The 13,337-nt window shown below is 39.7% G+C and overlaps 1 protein-coding gene across 1 annotated transcript in view; it reads right to left on the minus strand.

Annotated features, from left to right (window-relative positions):
• RASGRP1 (RAS guanyl releasing protein 1) overlaps positions 1 to 13,000 on the minus strand; it is a gene marked incomplete at its 5' end in the record, with an annotated part of 39,552 nt that extends 26,552 nt beyond the window's left edge. The window contains 2 exons of the mRNA XM_082000721.1: positions 11,044 to 11,213; positions 12,969 to 13,000. Of these exons, the coding sequence (XP_081856847.1) occupies positions 11,044 to 11,213; positions 12,969 to 13,000 (202 nt within the window). The remainder of the gene's footprint in view (positions 1 to 11,043; positions 11,214 to 12,968) is intronic.
• Between the last annotated feature and the right edge of the window lie 337 nt (positions 13,001 to 13,337).

Raw genomic sequence — 13,337 nt, forward strand, 5'->3', positions numbered from 1 at the left:
AAAGATGCAGAGGAAGCCAGTATATTCTACCTACTATTAGTGATTAGGTCAACATATTTATGGTATCTTCTTGCATAATAAAAGTGCATTTATGCTTCACAACATCCAGAACTAATTATCTCACAACAGAGATAGACTTCATTATGACTACATGCAGTTATTTTAGACACATTAAAGCAGTACTAAGTTTTGTGCTATCCATTCTCTGACCCAACTAAAAGGCTCGCCTCCACAAAGAAAAACATCCTATTAGTAACGTCTTAAAACACAAAATAGGCACTGCAGCAAAAAGTCTTAAGGTTCCCAGTACAGCTCAGCACTGAACAGTAAGTCTGCCTGGAAGTGTAGCAGCATATCATTTTACAAACACATGTAGTATCAAATATTTAATGTCATCCTCCTGCCCAATTGTAAAAGGAAGCATTTTTCAAGTGCATAGACCATGATACAGCAAGTGTTACTAAAATGATATAAAATGATAAATATTGAACCTGATTCCACTTCCATTTGTATTTCACAAACTCATAGTTCAAAAAAATCCATGGAGTTAATGGGCCTTAGGCGAGAAGAGATCCAGCTCCGTTTCAGTTTCAGAGCTGTCATTGGGTCTTTCACACCTCTGATGACTAGCTCACTTCTTTTTGGAGATCTAACCTGCTAAACATAACTGTGTGGAAGGAAGTAAAAAAAAGTTATGGTAACCTATCTTTGTGCAAATGGTGGAGCCAATAAGAGGGCTTTCCTGACTGTGTTGCAGCAGTGTGTCTCTGAACACCTCTGCAGTATTCTCTCGAACCTCCAGCAGTTTGTTTTAAAAATTTGAGACTCATTTTCATTTCCGTTTGTATACCTGTTTCTAACCACACACCCTGCTGAGCAAAAACCACTAAGTGAATACTAGATAAAGTGGAATGGGTGTGCTTCAGTTAGTCAATTTACCTTAAAGAAAGCTGCAAAATACTGCATAAGCCTTAGCTTTGTTTCACTGCAGCAAAATACAAAAAAATACTGGTTACATGCTTTTCCTCCTGTAAATGCCCTTATTGTACTTAGATGTTTTAATAAATTTCTGTGAAACAAACAAGGAAGCGGGAGTTGAATATAATTTTCCAATATTTAACTGCATGAGTGAAAGCACAAAGACATTTAGGGCTAAATATTGTTATGTATGTAATAACACAAAGCCACTAAAAACTACAATCACAAAAGTTCCATTGCATATGTGAGACTCGGAACACACAAGTGTAAGAATATCCTAATCTAGGCCCATCAGCCATTCTATTGCACGATCCAGTTGGTGGCACCCTGTAATCCGTGATTTAGAAATAACTGAAGTAGCACTTGTTCCTAGAATGGTTGAAAGAATCAAAGTGCTCAAAAGCCAGTAAACACGGCTTTAAGAGCAAACTGCTTGCTTTTCAGCAGGTCCTGATGGCCAAGCCTGTGGTAAATACACTTCACAGAGTTAAAAGAGTATGTTCAATAGACAAGATCGTTGTACTGAGACCTTCGTACTCATGAGTGCAATGATAAAGCAACAGGAAGAACGCTAAGGATGTCTTAACTGAACTGAATTTTGCAAGAAAGAAAAGTTAACTTTTCTAGGTCTGAGGCCTTTATTTCATAAGCATTGTCTTTATTTCATAAGCATGTTCCAACTCTATTACCTAGTGTACAATTTGAAATGAATCATAAGTGAATCACAGAGCACTGACATCAGGTCATCAGTGACTAAGCTACTAAGAACACAAATAACTTCTTGTAAACTCCCCTAAGCATTCCAGTGGTTATCAAAGTAGCATCAAAAATAATGCAATGTAAAAATGCATCAAGCAATTGCCAGGTGGTCATATTAAGTGCAAAGCTGAAAGTCATGGGTTGCTATGCTGATGTGCAACATAGAATTCTTCAAGATTTCTGCAAAGTGTTTTTTTTCCTCATGTCTTAAAGATGGTGTGAGGATGGTGTTATAACTGTCTGCAAAGATTATTAAAGCAGCATGTGATTTTAAAACTGGGGGAACTGATGTTACTAAGGTCTCAAAGACCTTGACGAAACAAACAGACATGTGTGAAATATGGAGGCACATATGGGACTACATGCTAGGGTTTAGTGACTGAACTGAAAGAGCCATAAATCAATGTCTCTGCCCCACATGCGAGGTGCAATACTATGAGATACGCTTAGAACAGCTAGAAGTAACCAAAATTGAATGAAATATTTCATGAGTATTTCATGGATACTGCCTGGAACTTCCCTTCACAGATAGGAAACATGCTGTTTCCTGTTAGCTTGAAACTTATGCAACACATCGTAGTCTTACTACAGGCTTATTATTGCCACATTGGCATTTGGTTACCCTGAGGGCTAGTCATTTAACTCTCTTCATTAAATTGATCACATTTGGTCAGAATAAGACTCATAAGAAACCACCATCCTGCTCATCAGTTAGGATACTGAGGTTCAGCAAGCAGATTCAACTTAAACTAGCGTGTTTACTTTCAGCGGTGGAAATAGCCTCTATTTTTTAATGACAGCTGAAAGCTCAGTTGATGGCAGAAATAAGGGCTAGGAGCTAAAGTACTCTATTCCCCCGCTCCAATGCGGAATCAACTTTCTCGAAGCCAATATGCTTCAGAACCAGTTTAACTTACTGTTAAAATTCTACAGTGATGAGGGTTTCACAGCTTCTGTAGGTGACTTATTCCAGCACTTGAACATCTCTGTCATTAGAAAGTTCTCCTTACTGTCTAATCAAAGACTTCAGGCACCTTGGGCAGCTTAAGCCCATTCTGCCTGGCCCCCCACAGACAGAAAAAACATCCTCTTTCCCTTATCAATATATTTTCTCTATTTAAGAATTCCTTCCCTTGTCTCTTTTCTGAGCGAGGAAACACCAAATTCGTAATTTTTTATCTCAGAAGCCAGATTTTCTAGATCACTGGTCAACTTTAATCTCCTTTTTTGAACCCTCTGCAACCTTATGAAGCAAATCTCAATATAGTACTCCAGAGGAGGTCTCAGCATCAGTTAGAATATTATTTTTAATATCCTGTACATACTACCTTTATACAAATATAAATTTTATATATGTAATTGTACATATATAACATACATATATATAAAAAAAATAAAAATAAGCACACACATTCCCTCTATACATGCACTTGTCTCCTTAAGAGTTTCTGCAGTGGTACAGTATCATTAAACCATCTTCAGTTTTAAAATCTATCTTCATATAGACATCCTTTTCTGCAGAAATGCTCTACATGAAGGACTTCACCTTAGTCTTTTTACAACTGATTACCTTAAGTGTAGAACTTTGTACTTGTCCTTAGTGATTTTTTTATGTCAAATCATTGTTTTGAGTGCTTAATATCTTTCAGAAAGAACATGACTTAATTACAATGTCCTCACAAAGATGACACATTAATTAATTAAGTAAAAGAATGATTGCTTTAATTTTAGCCTCAGCAGAAAGCAGGTGGAGTCTTGAGCTCTCCAGCTTACATTTAATTCTATACAGGATGGTGGTGTTCCCTCTCATGCAACAAGAATGCTATAATGTTTAGCAGACAGCACCAAAATATGCAGCGAATTGTGCTAAAGCTTTTTTTTTTTCATTGGCTTATTGTCCATACATGCTTGTAACTATTGAGTGAGTTATATATAAATTTATCAAGACAAGTAATTCATCTTAGGAGGAAAAACTCCAAAATTAAAATGAGAACAAATCAGAATTTTCCAGAGAGGAAAGAATTATACTACTTTGTGATTAATCCTGCACCAACAGAACCCTAAACAAGCCAAGTAAACACAGATGTTGGAAGAAACCCTATAAACTTGATGTTTTTCCAAGTCTACCTTCCCCCTTCAAATTCCCTACAGAATAGGGGGGAGACGACCCACTGCTGTTCCTCCAAATACTCATTAACTATGCAGATATATCCAAGACAGAAGTGAGTCTAATATTCATCCAAAAAGGATAAGACTACTATTCTGTGTGAGGGTAGGGAACATCAAGGGGAAAAAATCTCAAGGGAAAGACATTACCCTCTCTCAGAAACAGCTTTTGCAAAGCTACATCTTGCAGAAAGAGCTCTGGGTGGTAATTCTTTGAAACGAAAACAAGATGATAAAAGCTCTTGTCAAGGGAAAATGGGATGATTTTGAGAAATTAAAACGTACTTGAGAGAAACCAAATGAAATGTGGGTGTAAAGAATTCCATTAGCCTTGGAAATTCAGATCAAGTCCACAGAACAAGACAAAAAGTTAACACCACCACCCCCCCATACATTGTTCTACAGCATGTTTAAAATAATGATTTTAGCAAATTTAGATGAGAACTTTTTAATCAAGTAGTCTTTTTCTCCAAAGCCTACAAAACATAATTTGAGCATTCAAGATTTTTTCAAAGCTTTAAATGATGATACTGGAACCACGTGCAGCTTTTGAGCTGCAGGCAACTCTTGAATAATTCAAGCATAATGCCTAGCAACCCTGCTGTGCTGGCAGAAGCACTAATGGGTAAGACAAATGAGACTCCCAGAACAGAATCAGAAATTTCTGAGCCCAGTATCACTACTTGACCACTGAACCCAGCTACACGCTTAGCACTTATCCCATAACTGCAGTGTTTTATAATAAGTTCCTCTCTAACTGCATGATTGATCCTGGAGCAGCCAATCATCAGATCCACAGAAGCACAAAGTCAGCTCCATCCAAAGATTCGAACTGTAATGGACTAGCAGACACCAAGCTGCTTTCCTCTCAGAGACCTGAAGATGTTGCAGAACACTTAGATCCCAATTCCTGGCCCTGATTTTCATTACTGATGCATGTTCCAACTCTTCTCCTGCTGTAATATTTCTGACTTACTGTTTCAGGTTTCCCTCCCTTACATACCTCAGCCTTCTAGTCTTTGCTCAAACTTCTAGATATATTTCTGGAATTAGTGTTCACAGACTCTCTGGCAAACTAGCTTCTAACCCAGCAGCTGGAGCATGCCTTCTCACACTGCCCCACCAGCAAGTAGGCTGGGGGTGGGCAAGAAGCTGGGAGGGGACACAGCCAGGACAGCCAACCCCAACTGACCAGAGAGATACTCCATACCATATCATGTCATGTTCAGCAATAAAAACTGGGTGGAAATTTGCTAGGGCTGCCATTGCTCTGGGACTGGCTGGGCATCAGTCGGGATGGTGATGACCAATTACGGTTTTTCACATCACATGTTTTTCTTGGTTTTGTTTGGGTTTTTTAGTTGTTGGGTTTGCTTTTTTTTTTTTAAAAAAAAAAAACTTATTAAACTGCCTTTATCTCAACCCACGAATTTTCTCACTTTTACCCTTCTAATTTTCTCCCCCATCCCATTGAGGGGGGGCTGTAAGTGAGCAGCTGTGTGGTGCTTGGCTGATGGCCAGGGTTAACCCACAACAGTTCGTCCTTAGACTGAAACACCTCTTGTTCACCATGGACCAAAAGAACCAAAGTTTCAAAAAAACCCTCACTGCTTCACTCCAAACTTAAAACATACAAATCACCAGGTAGCACTAGCAAATATCTGCATACAGAAGAAGCTCCCCAATTGCTGATTCAAGCTGCATTATGCCAAATTTTCATCAGAGAAACATTCTCACATGTGTTCATGTGTCAGCTTTATTGGCCTCATTGTATCAGTTGGTCTGACACAGAGCAAGAGTCTTATGCCTCCTAAGTACTGTTGCAGGGCATTTCTTAATATTACTAGTAAAGCTATCTGATAATTTTCTGTTATTCAATCTAAACAAGTACTTTTCTGTTTAACATATACTTTTAGAAGAGTAACACTGCATACTGCAGATCGACATTAAACATAAAGGGGTCTCCTGAAGGAAGGGAGAACACAATCTCACCCATACCCAAAGTGAGTATTTTGAAGGTGAATCTTTTTCAAAAAAAATGTAAAGCTTAAAATAGAAAAGAAGCTCTTGACATCTCACACTATTGTTCTCTGACAGAGGAGTTCCATATTTCGAAAGAAAGATATTATGGCATATCCCTAAATGATCTTTTACCACAATATAGGTGGCACGAGACACTGACTTTTTCTTAACATGACCTCTATATACATTTGAGTATTAAAACTGCAGTGTCTGGGGATTCCTAAGGTCATCTCCAACACCAAGTGTAATCTTAATAGCTCCCAACAGGTACTCTCTTATCTTTGCCTTTTGCCAGCTGTTGCACTTGCACCTTCTTACCTCAGTAAAGGGTGAAAAAAGTGATGCCATGTTTAGAAAGTTATCTTAGCTTTTAATCTCCAGCCTGTCCTGCATAACAGAAAGATCTACTGAGCTATCTAAGGGAAGCCCCTTCTTTTTCAGACTTTTAAACAAGCAATGCAAAAATACATCTTCACACTTGGCGATACACAGCAAAACACTGAAAGACTTCCCACTAAAGCACAGACAAACCAAACCAAACCAAATAACCCAAAAAGTAAAATGTATGGGGAAGCCTAAAAAACAAGTGATTTATTTCTCGCTTCAACTTCATACATAAATTGACGAGAAGAAAGAATTAAATTCATACAACATTCTCAGGAGAAAGAATTATTTTCTATTCCTATCTAAGCTTTCTTGCATTGCTAAATAAAAGTTATATTGCTTTTTCTTAAGTTATATTTAGAGGTATGAAGATAGGATTTTGTCATATCCCTGTGGTAAATATAAGCAAATGGGAGACTGCTTTATAAAGCAAGAAGTCTAAGTTTTCTTCATTTTCTTTTATTACTTATTTTGTGACACTGGAAAATTATATTGAAAAGACTCAAGTCAAATTAGCTATATAGAACCTTAAAATGCATATAAGATACCTAAAGTTTCTTTTCTTTGGGAAAATTTTTTCCACAGACATCAGGTTAAAAAAGAAATCTATTTTCATTTTGATACAATCACAATTAACTTTAATAGTAAGCTAAACAGCACTTAGTATTCTCCAGAGCAGTAACTACTCTCCTGTTCCCACAGTGTCATGCATTCTACAGAGCAGTAATGACTCTTCTGTTCCCACAATGTCATTAATTGATCATTAACATAGTTTCTGTTGCCAAGCAATACTAAAGTTTCTGCACTGTATTTCACCGAATTGTACCCAGATTACTTAACACACAATGATCAACAACATTTTAATACAGAACAATACAGTGAACAAACTTTAACTACTTTGGGGGTGGTGACTGGCAACCTCAATATTCAGCCTAGGCTTCAGGAGCAAGGGGTGAAACCCTGCAAGTTTGTGGAGCATGAGATAAAAACAAATGACTGTTCAGGCAAACCTAACAGAAAAAAATAAATGACCAAAGTTGCCTTCTGTGGGTGCGTACATGCCTTGAAAGACGTTAACTGCTTTTGAGTCATAATTCTGTATTAGAATTTGGTATATGGCAAATTGGGTAAAAGGGTAAAGATTAACTCAGTAGTTGAACTGTGATTGCTTTAGTAGTTATTTATGTTTTAATCAGACTTGAGAAATGTACTTATGTTAAGAGTAGAGTGGGTTTTTCCAGATAACTGAAAGGGGAAAAATTGGATAAAACTTTCAAATTTTCTGTATTTTAGATGACAAAATGGCTACGGTTCTCCTAATGAGTGAACTCTAATTTGCCTGTTTCGTTGTTTGTAAAATGGATGCAATACTTACCTGGCTCTCAAAGAATTCCTGAGACTCGAAATATTTTTGCATGATATTGATACAAAAGTGAGCTATAATAATATTATCAGTTCACAGAACCAGACAGCTCCAACAATGTGCTTATTTTTTATTCTAGAAAATGTTAACTATCATTAACTTGTACCGTTTTAGGCAGCTAGCACCTAAGAGGCAACCAGCACCAGCACCTTTGCCAGATTTCTTATTTCTATCAAAACAATTCCATGTCATCTTTCATCCAGATCAGTCTGGAAGTGGTTTCTAGAATTTCTAAGGTTTGTTTATAAATATCTTGCTTTATCATGCACACACTAATCATCCCAAAGTAGATAAGTATTCAGTGTAATTAACTTAAACTTAGTGGTTTAAATTAATTACACTGAATAAGCTTTTGGTCTCTTCTAAAAAAAAAAGAAAAGGCCTCCTAACTCTTTACTTTTGGAATTAGCAGGTACACCACCACAATGGTAATTCACAGTACTCTGTCTACATTCGAGCATGAACTTCTACCCAGCACTGTTGTAGGCCCACAGACAATATCGCTAACTCCAAGATCCAATCTTCGTTCCTCGTCTCCTTAGCATAGGTTTTGGATTAATTTGGCTCTCTGGACAAAACTTGTCTTTCTACAAAACATCCTGGAATCCATTTACAACACTGTGGCAAAGCTTAGCCTTCTCACTCTTAACTTCAATTTAGCATATCCCCCTTTCTCTTTTTTTCCCTTTATTCATACTGTAAGATAAATAACATACTTGTGCTCTTCACAGCTGTAAGTGTGCATTAATTCTTAATATCTTCTTAGTTAGACCTTCTTATGATATTCTCTGTATATGTGGCAAAAGGCTGCCAACTTCCCCTTACACGTCATTGTTGACAGCACCCTCTCTTACACATTATTTGCTTTTCCCAAACTTGTATAATTGAGTCTGGGAACATAAATTCAGCTGCATATTTTATCTAGGAATTTTATATGTAATATTAGCAAGTAAAGTATAATATTAACATGATGCAGTATATACTCTGAAATGTGACGCATCATCATCTCTATCTACTGCCTATTGTTCTCCTTAACCCTAGGCAGCAAATGAATCAAGGGCTTTTTCCAGAAAGTAAACTTAAAATATACAAAGGAAATCTGTACTTATGTCTTGGGGGCTTCTGTATTTTTAATGTGGAAATAAAACTTGCTCATATCACAATAATGAATTTCTAGAACAGTATACAAAATATTATAGGTCAGCATATCTGAGACTGAAGATACAACCTCAGTCTGAGCAGAACTATTAAGAGTACAGGGTAATAGCTTCACTTTAGTGCTACACATGGGAAGAAACTTGCTCAATCACTGGGTTTACTTGTAATCATTCTACAGCTATTTTTTTTTCCCCACACATTTTTCTCCCTAAGCCCACCCCTCCTCAAACTCCCAGATTAAAGTTTTTTCCATGTCTTCCTTTATTGGCACAATGATGTGAATTAAAGTTGCAGTGGTTTTGTTGGAAGCTACAAGAACCTTCTTTAAGGAACTTCATTATATAGGTTATCTATAGTTGTAACGGTGGCACTTCACAATTTATTTAAATACCCTACTGGGAAATTCCAACACAGCTTAAGAACATGCATAATGTCATAGAAGATGTACAAATACAGACACTACTATGAATTGCCCATTGAAGAGTCTAAAATTCTGCAGCACACATAATTCTAGCAGTCCTTAGTGAGCTTACAATTACGTTTGCAGATGCACTACAATTCACTTTGCTAGATCTACGTACCACTTGTCAAGGTTCAAGAAAACCCTATTTAGTGGACTATGGTAAATTCTCTAACTGAAGTTTGAAACCCTTTAGGAAGATGCACATGCATATATAGCTGAACTGGATAGGTACACTTGCTTTTCTTTGTCACCTTAGTCCTTATAATATATGGATGCCCAGGAATCTGAGAACACATAAGCATGTGTATGCTGATATACACAGAGTATTAAAAAAGTATTAAAATAATTAAGCCAACAACAATCTCCCATTCAAGGTTTCACCTACACTATTTCAAATCAATCACTCTAATAATTTTACTAGATTTTTATAATGTTACATTTATAATACCTTTTTTTTTTTCATAAAAAGGTGGACATATTAATATTGGTCAAGTAGCCACTATATTAAAACTGCATGAAGGTCTCACTCACAGTGAGACAAGACTTATAAAAATATGCATTGACATTTGTTGAGGGCTTTATAGCAGTTCAGTGGGTATATTCTTCACAATAACTAAATAGAGGAGAAAATAAGCCAAAAAGAAACAAGATGTTACTGGCAATTACACGTCATCAATTTTTATCAGACATGAATTTCTCTGCACATGCTGATTAGAAGGCTTCAAAGTTAAAAAAAAAAAGCATTTCAAATGAATCTGAAAGATTAGTCATTGTTTATACAGTATTTATGTGCTGTATCACTAGATCAGCACTATGTGTTACTCTTTAACTATATAGATTAATTATTTGAGAGCTTAGTGAGTGTTCAACTACATTTATTTTCTAAGGACTACTCTGCAACTAAGACTTTGCCATATGTGCTTTAGGAATAGCTCATAGCACTGAAAGACACAGCATTAACGAACAGGTGCACTACTTACAAGCAAATTATTCAGAATAATTCAGAGTGCCTTCAGCACTAACATATTTTAATAATATAAAAAATAAACATATTTGCTGATGAAAAAGTTGGAAAAGGAAATTAGGGATATAGGGATCAGGCAATAGTCATGCTTGTCCATATATTACAATTCTTATTGTGAAGAGACAAATGGATAACTGATAGAATCCAAACAAAAATCACAACTGTGTATCTTTTTGAACCTTTCTCCTTTGTAGAGAAACAACTTTAAATCTATACTGATAATACAAGAAGCAATCCAGTGGTATTTCACCTAGTTTAAAAATAGCCCTGCTCATTTCAAAATGTTTATATTAAACATGTTGTTTATACAAATTATGAGAATATTACTGCAATATGCAAAATACAGTGATTACTTGTTAAAGTTGGTTGCTAAATTGGTTCTTGAAGGAACAATAAAACACACACATAGAAGTACAGATGACTAGCACTGGTCTTATCCTCTCAAGAAAAAGCAGCAGTCACACTAATCTCTTAGCATATATTACACACATACACATAAACGGATCCACAATCCTATAAAAATATGCGGTCACCTACAGTATAGAAAATTCTCAGTTATGCCTTTCTACTCCACTAATAAATCCAGTGTAATTCACTAGTAAGTGACCTAAACATAGCCAGGACACAAACAAATCAATACGGTTCTAAAAACCTCCAGACGCTCACCAAAAGACTGAATGCAGGTTTCAAGAAGATCTTCCAAAGTGGCCCCTTTGGCTAAGTGCCCCAACGGCACCATCGTGACCTGGGTAAGATTTGAAAGGCTGGGACAATGACTGATCTGCTTCAGCTCAAGTGCTGATTCAGGGGCAGCGCTGCATGCTTGGGCAGGTTGCCTAAAAGAAAGCACAATAGTGAAGTAAATACAAGAAAGAAGATCCAGTGGTGAATTTTGCAGTGCATGGGAAAGGAGGCAAGATTTAAAGGACAATTAACTCCCTGTAGCTAGGGTGCTGAAAGACATAACCCTCCCACTTAATACGTACAAAGAGACTGCTCAGTAAGTGACTTTTTTTTTTTTAATGCTACATGTGGATTGTAGAGCCCACGGTTATAGAGCTCCCTGAACGATTTGTCAAGATTACCAGAAGTCTTGTTTCTTTGTTGGGGAGTTACATTTACATTACGATTTCAGCACAAGCATAAAACCCCTTCAAACTATGTAAGAGTAATACTGCTACGTAGTTATCTACAACCACATACTTGTGTGCTCCTCAAAAGTAAAGGAGAAAAAAGTTATAACTATAATCAAATATTACACATCCCCATATAGGCACTCCTGGATGAAGCTGGAAATGCACATGCACAGAAAATGGACTGGACCCTAGCTCGCCCCAGTGAATTTCAAGCCTTATCTTAAATTTCTGTTTCATTTGAATGCTGGGAAGGCCACGAAACTGCACATGATGTCACTTAGAACCCAACACTGACCCCAGGCCTCCATAGTTTCAAAGCCAGAAAAATACGGCCCTGACCCCGCAGAGGTAGTGACCATCGCTCACCTCCTCCGTAGTTAAGCTGACAGCGACTATGCAAAGAATGTTCTCTTCCCTTCCCCCTTTCTCCAAATTTCCCCCGAGCTTTGTGATCTGACTTCCTGTTCTCATATAAAAAGAGCAAGGGCCTGATCAGCTTTCAGGGTTTTCTTTTTAGAAGCTCAAACCCCTCTCCTAACTTTATTCCAGTGCATCTTCAACAGAGGGCAGAGAATCCCAGCAATGCAGTAGTAACAAAGTAGGAGTTACGGCAAAGGGTATTTTAGGTTCCGGCAACAGAGCATAGAAAAACTGAAGCGTCCACAGCCCCCAAAAATGTACAGTGATACTGTGGCCGATTGGCAACACTAAACAGGCAAAACCCAGCAGGTGACACGTCTGAAACTAACCATTCATTTGAACAGATCCCCTTGCAGCAGTAACTTGACGTGAAAAACAGATTAAAGCTGTGCTGGGGGGGGCGGCGAGGGACGGGACGGGCCGAGCACCCTGCATTTCCACTGCACGCTATTTGGTGGAGGGGAAAAAACGACAAGTGACCATCAGCTCGTCCAGTGACACCCAGGGCAGGTGGCGCTGCCCCGGCGAGGAAGGGACAGCCTTGCTCGCCTGCCCCGGCTCCTCGCCCGGCGCCCCCCGGGCAGACCGCCGGCGGTGCCGCAGGGAACCAGAGCCCGGTTGAGGAACGAGCCGCCCTCCCGCTCGGCCGTCACGCTGGGACCGTCATGTCAGACTGTTCACAGCCCCTGCGGACCGACCTGCCAGGCGCACGCTTGCGCTCAAAGCGGTGAAACAAAATCCTCCCCCCACGCCCCCCCTCCCGCGCTTCTTTCCCCCTCTCTTTCCCATCCGGGACGGCCTCGGCCGGCCTCCGCAGAGCCCCAGCCGCCCGGACTCCCGCCCCCACGCCCCACGCCAGCCCCGCCGCGGGGGCAGCACAGCGGCAGCGCATCGCACCCGTCCCCAGGGCGGGCACCTGAGGCTCTGAGGCGCGGCGGCGTGTGACCCCGAGACCCTCCGCCGGGTCACAGCTTGCCCCGCGGCGCGGCACCGTCCCACCGCCGGCGGCGGATAAATCAGCAATCGCGAACTCACTGGTTTTCTCTCCTTTTTCCTAAGGTTCCCATGTCGGTGCCAGCCGCGGCTCCGCCGCCCGGCCGGCTCTGCCAGCAGCGCAGGGAGCGGGGCCACGCGGGGCGGAGGAGGCCGGGGGGAGCAGCGCGGCCCCGCGCATCGCCCCCTCCCGCCTCGCCGCTCTCCCGCTCCCCGTCTCGCCTCGGGAGGAGTCTGAAACCAATTCAAGCGGGGCAGCGGCGGCGGCAGCCGCCACCCGTGACGAGCGCAGACGAAGATCTTATCGGCAGAAGGAAGTACTGAGCTACTGGGCTGCTCTTCTCCGAAGCCACCGGATTTACCAGGTACCAAGACACGCTCTCCTGCTCACACCGCCTGGCCGCAACTTTT

The sequence above is a fragment of the Phaethon aethereus genome (assembly GCF_964289735.1).
Source record: "Phaethon aethereus genome assembly, chromosome: 5".
Classification (NCBI taxonomy): Eukaryota; Metazoa; Chordata; class Aves; order Phaethontiformes; family Phaethontidae; genus Phaethon; species Phaethon aethereus.